This window comes from Suncus etruscus, chromosome 12, assembly GCF_024139225.1.
Source record: "Suncus etruscus isolate mSunEtr1 chromosome 12, mSunEtr1.pri.cur, whole genome shotgun sequence".
In the NCBI taxonomy this organism is placed as follows: domain Eukaryota; kingdom Metazoa; phylum Chordata; class Mammalia; order Eulipotyphla; family Soricidae; genus Suncus; species Suncus etruscus.
The window spans coordinates 26,469,413-26,485,413 of NC_064859.1; the positions used below are offsets into that span (position 1 = coordinate 26,469,413).

The window sequence follows — 16,001 nt, forward strand, 5'->3', positions numbered from 1 at the left end:
CAGGGATTGAACCTGGGTTGACCTTGTGCAAGACAAGTGCCTTTCCTGTACTATCACTTTTAGTTCCTATAGCAATTTCTTAAGAGGATAACATTTGGACTGGAATGACAGTACAGTGGGTAGGGCATTTGCCTTGACCAAGGTTCAATCCCTTGCATCCCATGTGGTCCCCTGAGCTTGCCAGGAATGGTTTCTGAGCACAGAGCCAGGAGTAACCCCTGAGCACTGCCAGGTGTGTCCACAAAACCTAAATAAATACATAACATTTAAAAATAATTCAATTTTAAAATACTATGCTATTTAAATCATTGACCAGCTAGTGGAAATATCTCTCTTATTTCTTCTTGTTTTCATACTCCAAAACATATTTCAGATAAACCAAGGAGTTGTCACCTGAAAATTTACCTTTCAAAAATGTTTAGTGAAAAAAATAATCTAAACTTAAATAGATACAATCTAAAGGTAAATTTTTAAGTTTTTTTACATCCAATAAAATGTTCTGTCAGTAAACTTAAATTTTAATTATAAGGCTATTTAAATTAAAAAGCAAATGACAGTTTATGAGAAAATTCTTTGTAATATGGACAACATATAAATTATGCTGCCTTGTTTGTCACTGCAGGATATTCCTACATTTAGTAACTTTCCACAGTCCTCTACTGCCCACTGAATCTAAAGTCAGGAAGTAGTCAGATGCCATCTGACTTAGATAAGCAAGAATGACCCCTTTGTTCAAGTTACGGAAGCCTGGTAATTACCAAGGTAAATAAAGTGATACCAAGTTCTATTAGCTTTAACCCTCCAGTTCAAAGAGAAATGTTACTTGTCTTTTAAAGTGGTTAATCCTCCATTAATTCTTATAAAGAGAGATTTCAAATGGAAATTCTGTCTCACAGGTCATCAAAATATTCCCTTTTTGTTCACTGGCTTTAGTGGGAGATTGGTGAGAATGGAAAAATAATAAAAAGAGACAGTTATAGGCAATGGTTGTGAGTTGAACATGCAGAGAGAATAGGTGTAGGTACACACTACAAATACAAAAGTTGATCCTCAGGCTAACTCTATTTAGTCTAGCATTTTGCAAGATTTGTATTATCAGTAAACAACTTATTAGAAACCAAAAAAAAAAGTACCATACATAGAATGAGAAAAATAAACAATAAGCAAAAAATATTTTACTGCTATAATTTTAAAAGTGTAATGCAGGGCTGGAAAGATAATACACTTGGTAGGGCTCTTGCATTCTGCTGTATTATCTCTGGTATCCTATTTGGTCCCCCTCATACCACCAGGAGTAATATCTGAGTGCAGTGCCAGGAGTAAACCCAAGGTATTATGGGTGTGGTCAAAAAAAAAAACAAAAATTGTAATGTCAGTTTTCATTGTCACTTAATATCATTATTCTTATGTATTAGCATATTTTTGTGAAAGAGTAATTTTTATAAATGATATATTAAATTTTGTTGAACCATTAATTTTAGTTTTTATATATTGCTTAATATTTTATGCAAACAATTACATATACATAGAGAGCTTCACTTCCCTATTTTTCTTCATGCCTTACAGTACTGCTTAGAATTGTCAGTGCTGAATAGGAGCATTGAGAGTTGATATCCTGCCCCTACTGCTGATCTTTCAGGAAAAGGACTCTTCTCTTACCATCAAGAGTGATATGAGGGCTATAGAGATAGTTCCAAAAGGTGGAACACCTTGTATGAGAAAGGCCTCAAATTTGATTGTTGGCATTGCCTGTCATTTTAGCACCACCTGCTTAGATGGCTACATTACTGCCAGGTCTACACTACCACCAGCCAGAAGTGGCTCCAGAATACCAGGGAGGCCCCTAAATAGAAAAATAAATAAGTGATATTAGTTCTAGAATTTATTTTTAGTCAATATCCCTTAAGCAAGAATCATATTAAAGAAATTTTCTTCTATTTCCCAATTTACTGAGTTTATCTTTAAAAGACATTGAATTACCACTTGGTAATTTTCTTCATATATTGGTATGTGGCTTTTCTCTCTTTTCTCTCTTTTTATTTTTTTGTTTTGTTTTTGGGTCATACCTGGTGACACTCAGGGTTATACCTGGCTATGCACTCAGAAATTGCTCCTGGCTTGGGGGACCATATAGGACACCAGGGATTGAACTGAGGTTTGTCCTGGATCAGCTGCATGCAAGACAAACACTCTACCTCTGCACTATTGGTCTGGTCCTGGTTTTTCTCTTTTTTGTTAAACTTACGAATAACAAGGAATGTCAACATTGAACAATTCTTAAATTCAAAATAAATACCTCTCTTTTTTGGTGTGATGACATTAGTAAATGTTGGTTTTAACTTATTAATATTTTTTAATTTTATTAATATTTCAAGCAAATAAAACTATAGGAATTCGGTGCTAGAGCAATAGCACAGTAGGTAGGACACTTACCTTGTATGTAGTGGTCCCAGGTTCAATCCCAGCATCCCAACGGTCCCCAGAGTCCACCAGGAGTGATTCCTGAGCACAGAGCCAAGATCAATCCTGAGTACCTCCAGGTGTGGTCCCCCAAAAAACTATAGAACTTTTTCTGGAGGGGGCACAACCGGTGACACTCAAAGGTTACTCCTGGCTGTACACTCAGAAATTGAACCTAGCTTGGGGGACCATATGGGACGCAGGGGATCGAACCAAGGTCTGTCCGTGCAAGACAAATATTCTACCGCTGCACCACCGCTCTGGCCCCATAGGAACTTTTTATATAAATCGAAAAATGTTTTCTCTAATTTCCCCTTACTTATTATATATGTGTATATATGCTTATGTATACTTATTCTTTACTTAATATATGCATATAATAAGGGAAAGTTAAGCATATGCCTTGTATACAGCTACATAGGCCCTGATCCTGGTTCAAATCCTCAGCATTACATATGATCTGCTAAGTACTTCCAGAGGTCAGCTTTGAACACAGAGCTAGGAATAACCCCCAAACACCAATGGGTATGGCCCCAAAACCCAAAACAAAACATAAAAATGAATTTTGAGAAAATACAAATATTTTTATAATAGTGTTCTAAATCATTCTAAGTATTACCACATATGCTTTTGCTCAGAGCTAAAAAATGGAAAATGGTTCACTAACTCTAATCTTTTTCTTATATTAACATTCTATATACTATGAGATAATAGTCTCATAGTTGTGAGAGTTTCTAGAGAGGCATTAGGAATACTGGGTTCTCTGTTCCTATTGTTAATTGGCTACATAATCTAGAAGTAGAACAAGTCCCTTAAATATGCTGAATATTAGTTCTTTTTTTCTGGGGCGGGGGGCAATGAGCCAACTGTGTTCAGAGCTCAATTCTTATAGTACTCATGGGACCATACATGGTGCTGGGAATCAAACCCCCAATCAGCTGCGTAGATGATAACTTACCCACTATACTATCCCTCTGGCTCCTAAATATTATTTATTTCATTCATAAAATGTTAAAAATTAATCACCAGATCAAAATGAAATGATATGTGTGAAAATTTTGTGTAAAATGAACAGTGCCCTGCAAGTCATGCACAGAATTATTATCTCTGTGTATGAACTGCATTGTCCAGGGAATCTGCCCAAGTAAATTTTCCTTGGAAAACACAGATGGACGGAGAGGTAGAAGAGAGCCTTGCAGTTGCTCTGTTCTTTAATAAGAATGCCAGATTCAGAGAGTCCATCTGTTCCTGTTTAAATGAAACTTTCTGAACCATGTGGTCACAGGCCCAAGAAAAAGAAATCCAGGAAAAAAGAATAGAAAGGCCACTACTGGAAAATGAAAGTAATAAGACAGCGAGGAAAGAAAGTATATTACATGGTCAGAAGATTATTAAATTTACTGCAATGGGACTTAGATTCAACATTAATTATAAATAAAATAAGAAGAACCAAAATAGAAACACCTAAATATCTTGTCTTTCACTATGACTGTTTCCAGTAATCAAATCATATTTTGTCTTTCTATGTTGCTGACCATTCTTCTTCTTCTTCTTCTTCTTCTTCTTCTTCTTCTTCTTCTTCTTCTTCTTCTTCTTCTTCTTCTTCTTCTTCTTCTTCTTCTTCTTCTTCTTCTTTTTTTTCCTTTTTTTGGTGTTTGGCTTTTAGGTCACACCCGGCAGCACTCAGGGGGGTTATTCCTGGCTCTATGCTCAGAAATCGCTCCTGGCAGGCTCAGGGACCATATGGGATGCCAGGATTCAAACCACCGTCCTTCTGCATGCAAGGCAAATGCCTTACTTCCATGCTATCTCTAAGGCCCCAATAATTCTTCTTTGTTAGTTTAAGGTTATGCAGGCATATATGTAGTGGTTAAGGTTTTTTTTTTTCTTGCCTGTAGTCATAGTCATGTTGTTTGATTGTGTTTTTTGATTTTTACAGCCAATTTTTATTTATATCTATTTCCAAAAAAGACCCCAGATTTTCCTAGTTATCTACCATAGTTTCTAGTTACTTTCCTCAAAGAATAAACTGATTTTTGAAAATGTTTTGTTACTTATTGAATTCAACAATTTATTATTAAAATCCAAAGGCCCTATACAGCCCAAAAATAATAATGATACTAAATAATTTTACATTTTTTTATTTCTTATAAGATTTTAATTTTTTTTGTTTTTGGGCCACACCCAGTGGCACTCAGGGGTTACTCCTGGCTATCTGCTCAGAAATCGCTCCTGGCAGACACAGGAACCATATGGGATGCTACAATTCAAACCGCCTTTTCCTGGATCAGCTGCTTACAAGGCAAATGCCCTACCACTGTGATATCTCTTCGGCCCCATGAGATTGTAATTTATTCTTATCATCAATACCCTATTAACAATGAAGTTGTAATATTTTTCATATCCATTCAGTTTTTTTATTGAGACATATGGTTTACAATACTGTTAATAATAGTGTCATGTATACATCTTGCCAACACTATGCTTATCATTAGAGTGCCAACTACTCTCTACCAAGGCAAACATGTCTAAAATCCCCATGTTTTGGGTCAAGGATGTGAATCAATAGTAGGGCTTTGTTGAGGCCCTAGATTTAGTCCCCAGAACTACAAAAAATATTCTAAAATAAAATTCCTAGGGTTTGAGAGATATGCAGATATATAAATGTATAAAGTTTCTAAGGAATAATTTTGTTTAAAAACAGTTTAAAAACATTCTGTTATAGGGGCCGGGCGGTGGCGCTGGAGGTAAGGTGCCTGCCTTGCCTGCGCTAGCCTAGGACGGACCGCGGTTCGATCCCCCGGCGCCCCATATGGTCCCCCAAGAAGCCAGGAGCAACTTCTGAGCGCATAGCCAGGAGTAACCCCTGAGCGTCACAGGGTGTGGCCCAAAAAAAAAAAACATTCTGTTATAAAATTAATATATATCACAGAAGAGTTAAATAGAAAATCATTGAATTTCTTTAGAATTCCATTGTTAATATTTTATTTCCTTTTTAAATATCTTGTTGTATCTGTTTTAGCTCATATTGTATTTAAATTGCTTTGTTCGCCTTTTTTATAACACTGTAAGAAGATTTAAGCATTTTTATCACTTAAAAACCCTTGTTTCCTATATAATAACTATATAAGTCCATCATATAGATATGCCCTCTTTTTTTGTATTTTTATAAAGTTATATACTTAGAGCTTCCCTTAGGAATTTATAATGTTTGCTAAGTTGATAATTACTATTTGTTTAAATGTTTGTTCTTTGTTACCGATATTAAATTTGAATATCTTTTGAATGTTATTCATATTTTTGTAAAGCTATATTTCACTTTTTTAATATATGTTATATTATTTATAGAATATGTATCACATAGTTGATATAATTGAGCATAATACATTGGCTTCCAGGTAAGTAGGAGTGAAATTTTAAAAAAGAAAAGGGAGAGAGGGAAAGAGGGAGGGAAGGAAGGAAGGAAGGAAGGGAGGGAGGGAGGGAGGGAGGGAGGGAGGGAGGGAAGGGAGGGAGGAAGGAAGGAATGGAGGGAGGGAAGGGAGGGAGGAAGGAATGGAGGGAGGGAAGAGAGGGAGGAGGAAGGAAGGAATGGAGGGAGGGAAGGGAGGAAGGAAGGAATGGAGGGAGGGAAGAGAGGAAGGGAGGAAGGAAGAAATGGAGGGAGGGAAGGGAGGAAGGAAGGAATGGAGGGAGGGAAGGGAGGAAGGAAGGGAGGAAGGAAGGAAGGAATGGAGGGAGGGAAGGGAGGGAAGGAAGGAAGGAAGGAAGGAAGGAAGGAAGGAAGGAAGGAAGGAAGGAAGGAAGGAAGGAAGGAAGGAAGGAAGGAAGGAAGGAAGGAAGGAAGGATAAACAGGAGGGAGGAAAGAAAAAAGGATGGAGGGAGGAAAGAATAGAGAGAGAAATAGAAACAAAGAAGAGAAAGAAAAATAGTACAGTAACAAGGAAATGTGTGAAAATTATTGTATCTGGAAGTGAGGTTTTTAAGTCATTGTCAGATGGTTTAGTAATTTCTTGTTGCTAGTTGATCATTTTGTTGTTTCTTTTGTTTCTGAACATGAGGTGGCTTCAGATACACAGTGGTATCTAAATTGGGTTGTTCATACAGAAATACAGTAATTCAAAATATTGGACTTCAGGGGCCAGGCGGTGGCGCTAGAGGTAAGGTGCCTGCCTTGCCTGCACTAGCGTTGGACAGACCGCTGTTCGATCCCCCAGTGTACCATATGGTCCCCCAAGCCAGGAGCGACTTCTGAGCGCATAGCCAGGAGTAACCCCTGAGTGTCACAGGGTGTGGCCCAAAAACCAAAAAAAAAAAAAAAAAAAAAAATTTGGACTTCTTCCACAGCTGCAGGAATATCAAGCACTATTGCTGATATTGTGGTTTTAGGAGTATGAGAAGGTTAGGGGAGGGTGCCCACACTTACAGCCTAGAAGTCCTGGTGATGTCAGCCCAAATACCAGCATACCTGGGGTTTTTGTCAAATTGGTGTCTCTGCAGAGAGCAATATGAAAAAAAAGGCCATTGGCAAAGCAGCGATGGTGGGTGAGGGGTGCAGTTGGCAGGTTTCAGCAGTGTGGGAAGTTGGCCCACCTCTTCTTCCAAGATTGCCCATTTTCAGTTTGCGTGGCTGGCGTAATCATAATTTTTCTGGCTTGGTTTATTTCTCTTTCAAGAATAAATTAAGGGGCCAGAGTGATAGTGCAGTGGTAGGGCATTTGCCTTGCAAGTGGCTGATCCAGGATGGTCTGCAGTTTGATCCCCCAGCATCCCAAATGGTCCCCCAAGCGAAGAGCAATTTCTGAGCACATAGCCAAGAGTAACCCCTGAGCATCACCAGGTGTGGCCCAACAATAAAACAAAACAAAACAAAAACAAAAAGCAAACAAAAAAGAACAAATTGAGTCTGTGATAAATTGTGTCTGTTTAATTAGCTGAATGCAGACATAGTGACTCTGTGTTTCACTTTTATCCAAATTTTAGAAGTTCTAAGATTCTAATAACCCTTTCAATTCAGAATATTTGCTAATACCTGTAAATACAGCTTGACTTAAACATTATTTCTTTTTTATTGTTTATTGTTTTGTTTGTTTGTTTTTGGGCCACATCCAGTGACACTCAGTGGTTACTCCTGGCTATGCACTCAGAAATCGCTTCTGGCTTGGGGGACTATATGGGACGCCGGGGATCAAATTGAAGTCTGCCCTGGGTCAGCCTCATGCAAGGCAAATGCCCTACTACTATGCTACTGCTCTGGCCCCACAAACATTATTTCTTATAAAAATGTCTTTACAATTTGAAAATTACAAATAAGTACTTGTAAACAGAGTACAGTGGGTTGCAGATCATTCCACAACCAGTTCAATACTGAAGTTAAAGAATACAGGACAAGTGCTTGGCATAGGGTATATGGTGCTGTGGACTGAGATCAGATTCCTTCACATGCAAGATACATGCCCCTTCCCCTGATCTGTCTGCTCAGCCCTACAGTGCCATGATTCTAAAATAAACTATAAGTAAAATGTCTAAACCAAAGTATATCCATAACTTTCTCTTAATATACATGACCCTTCAAAAAGACTTTCTATTGATGATATTTAAAATACATTTCATTCACTAAAAATTAATTTTTTTTACCACATCTGGCAGCACTCAGGGGTTACTCCTGGCTCTGGGCTCAGAAATCGCTCCTGGCAGGCTCAGAAACCATATAGGATGATGGGGATCAAACCTGGGTTCATCCTGGATCAGCCACATGTAAGGCAAACATTCTATCACTGTGCTATCACTCCAGCCCTAAAAATATGTTAATATTTTAAGATGTTTAATATTAAATTTAAACATTAATGTTAAATATCTTAGTATTTAAGATAGTAATATATAAATAAGATGTTTTAATATTTATTGTACTTTGAAGCCTGCACTACATTTAATAAAGACACCCAGTTAAATTATGAGCCAATAAGTTTTGTCCATGAGTTTTGACAAATTCATGTGTGTATATATATGTGTGTATATATACATTAAACATATATGTGTATATTATATATATAAACTCATGTAACTACCAACTCAACCCAGATGGAAAAAGTTCCCTTCATTTCCCAAAGTTTCCTCCTAAACTTTTCCATCAGTCTTTCTCTTCCCTCAGTTCACAGTCTCTTCCTCTCACCCAGTTGCAGGCTGCCACAGGTGTTTCCTATCAGCATGGGTTATATTTTATAGTGAGTGACTATTAATTTTATAGTTCTATATATATAGGGGATTATATACAGATTTTTTAAGGACTGAATTCCTTTGCTAAGCACATTCTTAAGAGCCATTCATTTCTTTTAATTTAAACACCATGGTTACAAGGTTGTTCATAATACAGTTATTTTCAGATAAAGTTGTTCATGATTGCTACAGTCATACAATGTACAACAACCTTCACCAGTGAGCATTTCCTGTCACCAATGTCAACAGTTTCCCTCTCACCCTCCCTGATGTCCTCCACCCATCCTCTCTCCTCCACCCATCCTCTCCAGGCATTTTACTTCATCTGATTCTCTCTCTCTCTCTCTCTCTCTCTCTCTCTCTCTCTCTCTCTCTCTCTCTCTCTCTCTCTCTCTCCCTCCCTCCCCTTTATTTTTGACACAGTGGTCTACACTACTGTTATATGGAGTGCCATGCATCATGCATGTCACTTTCTCCCCTTTCAGCACCCAATTCTTGTCCAGAATGATCAGTTCCAACTGTCAACCCTTCTCTACTCTAATTGCACTCTCTGCTCTTTGTGGTCAGCTTCCTGCCATGGACTGGTCCTTCTAATCCTCATCTCTTTTATCTCTGGATACCATCCCCACACTGTCTTTTATTAAGAGCCATTCTTATTGCTTGAATTAGTATGTTCCTTTCATTTCATATAAAGTGCTATTTTAGAATATACCAAAATGTGTCACCAGGCCAATGACAAAATATTTGGACTGATTCCAGTATGGGTGGTTACAAATAAAACTACTTTATACTTGTATAGATCATTAGGCCACTATTCTCTAAAAAGAAATACATCACTTCTTATTTGGAAGAAAATCTGTGGACTCTAGGTGATTCAGTCCCTGCTTCAAATCTAGCTCAAACCCCAAAAAGAAGCCAACTCCATTTTAGATGATTAGGATGAGGCAATGGTGCAAAATATAATTTTGAAAGCATCTTGGAAAGTTCTCTGGGAAGCACCTGATTTGCTCCTCCCACTGAGGACACATAGATGCCTATGCTCTCTGCCCTCCCTGGTCATGCTTTCTGGCTCCTGACAAGTCAAAAAATCTTGCCAAGTCAGTCTCAATGCCTCTCATGACGAGGGAAGAGTGGAGAAGAAAATAAGAACACGTATCATGATGTTTGCTGCCAGACACCCTAAATAGCTCCCAAAGGTGGTATCTGGGTCAGGCTACCCCTCAGGCCATTTGAGTACTTGCCTGCTGGCCTCTGGGGTATCCCATGCCCTCTTCCTGGCTCCATGAGAATGACAGAGGTCAGAAATTTTTCTTTGCTGTAATGTGCAGGCCTACTCTCTGAAAAGCATAGGAGCTTGCCGAAGTTGATCTTATGTAAAAATCATCTCTGACACAAAGAGTTTGTGTATACACAGCACATAGTTTGGGCTAACATATGTAAGCCTACATCACAAGCATAAATACCTGAATTATAAATAAATAATAGTATTCAAGTACCCTATTATCATAGAGTTTGACTATCATATGCTTCCATATGTTTCCTGGAATTGAAACTAATGATAAATAATTTTTTCATATTTAATTATTGCCTATATATGTTATTCTGTTTTTGTTTTTGTTTTTTGTTTTTGGGCCACACCCGGCGGTGCTCAGGGGCTACTCCTGGCTGTCTGCTCAGAAATAGCTTCTGGCAGGCACGGGGGACCATATGGGACACCGGGATTCGAACCAACCACCTTTGGTCCTGGATCGGCTGCTTGCAAGGCAAACACCGCTGTGCTATCTCTCTGGGCCCTATATATGCTATTCTATCAAGCTTTTCAAATAGAAGCCAACAGACAATCACTATTTAGACCTGGACATAGCCCAGGGGTTAACACATGCCTTCACATGTACAAGGCCCAGCATTAAATCCCTGACACTTCTTGCCTATATCCCAAACACAGGTGCTCCTGAGCTCGACATAGGTTACCTCAGTGCTCCCCTATAGCATCATATAGTAAATATAAGCTTTGAATCATGAGAACTAGCTGGCTACATATCAAAGGAGTGGATCTGGGGCCTCTACTGAGCATTGCTTGAGAGGCCCTTATGCAAAAAAAGAAAATAAAGGCCTAAAATTGCAGACCCAGATTCCTGATTATGCAGGTGCTAACCAACTCACCTGCTGTCATTGCTGGTGGCCAAATGAAGTTTTTTAATGATGTGCCTTTCTCTTCTCTCAGTTCACAGACATTGGAACCTTCGAGACAGTGTGGCAAGTCAAGTTCTACAATTACCACAAGCGAGATCACTGCCAGTGGGGAAGCGCCTTCTCTGTCATTGAGTATGAGTGCAAGCCCAACGAGACACGTAGCCTCATGTGGGTGAACAAGGAGTCCTTCCTCTGAGGGTGGCTTCTCCCGAGATACTGAATGAGGTCTCCTCAGAAGCCTGTGTTTAAAGTAACCCAGCACAAGCCAAGGCACACCACCCTGTTGCTGTTTCCCACTGGGTGCCAATGACCTACTAGCCCTGATTATTTTGAAAATGTAATTCCCCCCTGATGCTGTGTCCATAACTAAAAGGTTCATGATGTACCTTCCCTCAAAGATGATCCCTTTCTGTGTTCTGTGCTGGTGTTCCGCCTCTTGGTGCTCTGGGTCAACCTGACAGCCCCTTGTGACAGGAGCTCAGTGGCCTGAGCAGGCCAGTACTATGGATCATGACTCCACTTAACAATTGTGTTGTTTCTTTCCAAATTGATCCCTTCTCTTTGTTACACAAAATGTTCAGTAAAAAATGAATTCTATTTGTGGGTTATTTCCCCCAGTATAGTATGGTGACTTATGATCTGTAATGTTTTTCCAAGCAGGCTTGGTGAAAATGTGAAAAAGTGAATGGGACCCCCAGTAGTGTTTTCTATAAACAGATCAGCTTTTTCAGGGAAGGAGAATGATAAAATCACAAGATGGATATTTAAGAAGTTATCTGTAGTGTCTGAATGCTCAAGTCACTCAAGTATTGTGCTGTGGCTGAGTGAATGTGGGAAAGGCCTGTTTTGTGAATCAGTGTTGAGAGAGGTGACAGGAGTTATAGTTCATATTTGCTGTGAGTTGTTGGGATTAAACATGCCTGTTGATGTTCTTTTTCCTTTCCCCTTCACTTGAACTTTGTAAAACTGTGTATGGATCTCTAAGAACCTTTTGATATTTCTTAATAAAGATATTGAAAATCCGATATTGATTTGCCTCTATATGGGAAGGAGCTCGAAAACAGCTGCATCTTATTCCATGAAAACTCCTCTCAGGAGTTTGCTGCAGGGTGAAGGTGATACACTTGAGTATAATTAACACTTTTTTGGGATGGGTGAGGCCATACCCATCAATGCTTACAGTTGACTCCTGGCTTTGCACTCAGGAATCACTCCTGAGGGTGCTTGGGGGAAGATAGGGGATGCTGGGGGATTAAGTCCAAGCTAGTTGCCTACAAGGTAAGTTCCCTTCCCACCCTTCTCTCTCTCTGGCCCAAATTATCACATTTTCATTCAGAGATCAGTTCTGGCAATTTGACATAAGAGTCCCAAACAGCTCTGCCAGGACTCAGACAACTTGTACCTGTCTGTGTCTGTCTCCTTCCCTGGTGATGTCTTTGTCAGCTAGCTTCGTAGCTGAGTATATGGCGCTGTCACAATGCATGAAAAACAAGGGTAGAGATGTCCTTGCCTACTTCCAGGCACTGCCGGGCACCATGCCCAATGCCTGTACTACATGCAGTTTGAGAATTAATTCCCTAGAAGGCAAGAAAGTTCCTCTTGAAAAGCAGCATACTATTTTGTAACATTATAATAAATATTCACTCGTGGAAAACAAATCCTGTTCCAACCCAACTGATAAGTTAGTTGCTTTGTTTACCTGTGAACTCTTCATGTAAAATGGTTCCAGGTTAATTGAGGATATTCTCCAGAGTCATTTTATTGGAGAATTGAATTTGAAAGGCGAGCAGCAAAACCTTTGCTTACCTGCAATGAGACATGACTGCCAGCAGGGTACAGCACTACCTTGAATTTGGTCAAATCAAAGCCCTATTAAAGGATAGCAGAATATTTCATTGCAACTGCTGCTGGGTATAAACATTAGCCCATTCCTCCTTACTGTATTTTTGAGGCATCCCGCAACCACCCTCTTGTCATTAATAGAGATATTAAAATATTAGAAGCAATTTTTTTGTTGTTTTGCTGTGAACAAAAGATCACTTTTTCTTCCAGAATATCCAACAGAAATGTGGAGTAATTAGAACATTGAAAAAAAATGTAAAAACTACATGTTTTTATCCATGAGGCATTTAGTTAAATATATATATATATATTTTGTAGAGCAAAAGGTCTCAAGTTACTGTCTCATCTCTCAGCTTTGAATTTGACTGGGGACTAAAAGGTACCATGACTCGAAATATTCCATGTGTGAGTTTTGATGCTTCTTATAGTGCCCACTTCAGATGATGCTTGGCACAGAGATGCAGTACTTCCTGGATTAGCAGTGTTCAAGGCAACCAGGGTCACTCCTAGCAGTGCTTGGGGCCATGCAACTCAGTGTTTGCCCCTGCTAGATTTATGTTCTACCAGTTGAGTTATCTCTTTGCCCTTCCATAATTACAAAATAAATTGCATAAATCAACAGAGGCTTCATTTTCAGTCAAAAATTATATTCAAGCATAGTTAAGAAAAGTGTCTCCTGCCCCTCCTTCCACTCTCCCTCCCTCCCTTCCTTTCCCGCGAGCCTACATGGCAGCACCTCTGTCTCGCTTTTTCTTTTTCCCCTTCCCCCCTTTTTTTCTCCTTTTTTCCTCCCTTCTCCCCCCTATACCATTTCCCCTCGGAGGCATTTCCCCCGGGGCAGGGGCAGAGCCGGCCTCCCCCACCCCCCTGCCTGTCCGGGCCCCCGCCACCCTATGGGGGAAAAGAAAGTGTCTCATAATGATCACTAATTCTTCCACATAGGAAGCAGGATGAAATATATTCCTAGCTAAAGCAGTTAAATAAATATCAAAAGATATAACCAAAGGATCAATCCATCAAAAGGATTTAACATTGGTTAATGTATAAAGGAGAATCAAAATATATAAGGCAATTATTACCAGACTTGGAAATATTAACAACAACACAGTACTGGTTGGAAACTTCAGCGTTCCAACTATCAATATGTGCATCAGCCAGACAGAAAATTCAGAGAGAAATAGCAGTATGAAATTAATTGAATGAGCCAGACTTAATAGACATTTTAGGGTTCTCCACTCTATGTCCTAATGGTTGAATACAGTTTCTTCTTGAATACTCATAAAACATTCTCAAGGATATGTTTGGACACAGTGTCAATAAATTCAGAAATATAGAGATAATGCTCAGTTTATCTCAGACTACAAAGATATAAGACTACATATCAATGACAAAAAGAATTGGAAAAAATTTCCCAACATATGGAGTTGAGGAGATAGCAGAGGATCAAAGGATGCAAAACAGTTTGATCACTGGCATTGAATGACCTCTAAGCACTCCTGGGAGTAATTCTGTAGGCTCCTAAGCACTGCTAAGTATGTCTCCACCAGCTTTTTAACATAATTGGATAGCCCACGTGGTCCTCAGCATTATAAGGCCTAAGCAGCATTGAATCTGGAAGCTCTAGCATTGAAACATCCTGGTTGGACAAGTGTTGTTGGGAACGGATCTGTCCTTGGTACACTAATTGGGAGGTTCCCCATTCCACCCTTAAATTTCTAATATATGAAGACTAAGTATTATACTTCTAAATAACTGTTGGATCAATTGGGAAATCTAAGAGGATGGGAGACTCGTGAAACAATTGAAAATAAATACAAGAATTAATCAGCACCTAAAGGATACAGCAAAAGAAGGCAATGATAAAAGGGATGTTCATAACAATACAGGCTTATATCAAGAAATAACAAGAGCCGGAGAGATAGCATGGAGGTAAGGCATTCGCCTTTCATGCAGAAGGACGGTGGTTCGAATCCCGGCATTCCATATGGTTCCCTCTGTCTGCCAGGGGCGATTTCTGAGCGCAGAGCCAGGAGTAACCCCTGAGCACTGCCGGGTGTGACCCAAGAAACAAACAAACAAACAAACAAACAAAAAAGAAATAACAAAAAGGGCCAGAATAACAGTACTCTGGGAAAGGCATCAGATTCTATTTTCCGTATCTAATATGGTCTCCTGCAGCCACCAGATGTGATCCCTGAATACAGAGCCAGGAGTAACCTGTGAGCATGACTGGATCACCAGCCCCCGCAAAGAGAGAAAAGCTTAATGCTTCTGTTTAGTAAAAACATTAGTTCATAAAGGAAATACATTAGAAAATCATTTAAAAAAAAACCATTAGAGGTCAGAGCAATAGCACAGCAGTAGGGCATTTGCCTTGCACACAGCTGACCCAGAACAGACCTAGGTTCAATCCCCACTGTCCCATATGGTCCCCCAAGCCAGGAGCGATTTCTGAGCACATAGCCAGGAGTAAGCTCTGAGCCTCACAGGGTGTGGCCCAAAAATCAAAATAATAATAATAATAATAATAACAATGAACTAGAAAAAATAAATCAACATTGCACTCATCTGCAGGATATTAAAAAACACATCATAGAATAAGATTAATGCACAAAGATAATAGAAATATTGGATGGGAAGTGCAGTGATAGGACCATTATGACAATAATAGCTAGAAATGATCACCCTCAACAGGAATTGGAAATTGAAACAGTATTGCAAACTACAATACCTATTGGGAAAAAGAGAAAGAAAAGATAGAAGAAAAGTGTCTGCCAAAGGGACAGGCTAGAGATGGGGGGTTAGAAAATTGGTGGCAGGAAATGAACACTGATGAAAGGTGGGTGTTGGAACATTGTATGATTAAAAACTCAGTTATCAACAACTCTTAAATTCTGTTTTTCACAGTGATTTAATATTTTTTAAATCATAAATAAATCCTATTGATAGTCACTTCAAAAAGAACTTAGTGTGAGAGGGGACCACCTACTCTAGCAGCCCCGGGGAGTGATGGTGGGGCATATGGGTTGCAGAAAGGGAACAGGGAAGGAGAGAGGACAAATTTGGTGGTGGATATTCCCCTGATTCAATGTTAATATGTACCTAAAATACTAATGTGAAAGATATGTAAGCCACTATGATCAAAATAAAATTAAAAAAGAAATCTTAGTGTGTAGGAATAAACTTAATGAGTTAACTTAAAAAACTATAACACAAGAGGCCAGAGAGATAGCACAGCGGTAGCGCGTTTGCCTTGCAGGCACTGACCCAGGACCAATGGTGGTTCGAA

The 16,001-nt window shown here is 39.2% G+C and overlaps 1 protein-coding gene across 1 annotated transcript in view; it reads left to right on the forward strand.

Annotated features, from left to right (window-relative positions):
• CNRIP1 (cannabinoid receptor interacting protein 1) overlaps window positions 1–11,892 on the forward strand; it is a 36,389-nt gene extending 24,497 nt beyond the window's left edge. Inside the window, exon 3 of the mRNA XM_049785119.1 lies at window positions 10,902–11,892. Within this exon, the coding sequence (XP_049641076.1) occupies window positions 10,902–11,066 (165 nt within the window). The 3' untranslated portion in view covers window positions 11,067–11,892. The remainder of the gene's footprint in view (window positions 1–10,901) is intronic.
• Window positions 11,893–16,001: the final 4,109 nt, after the last annotated feature.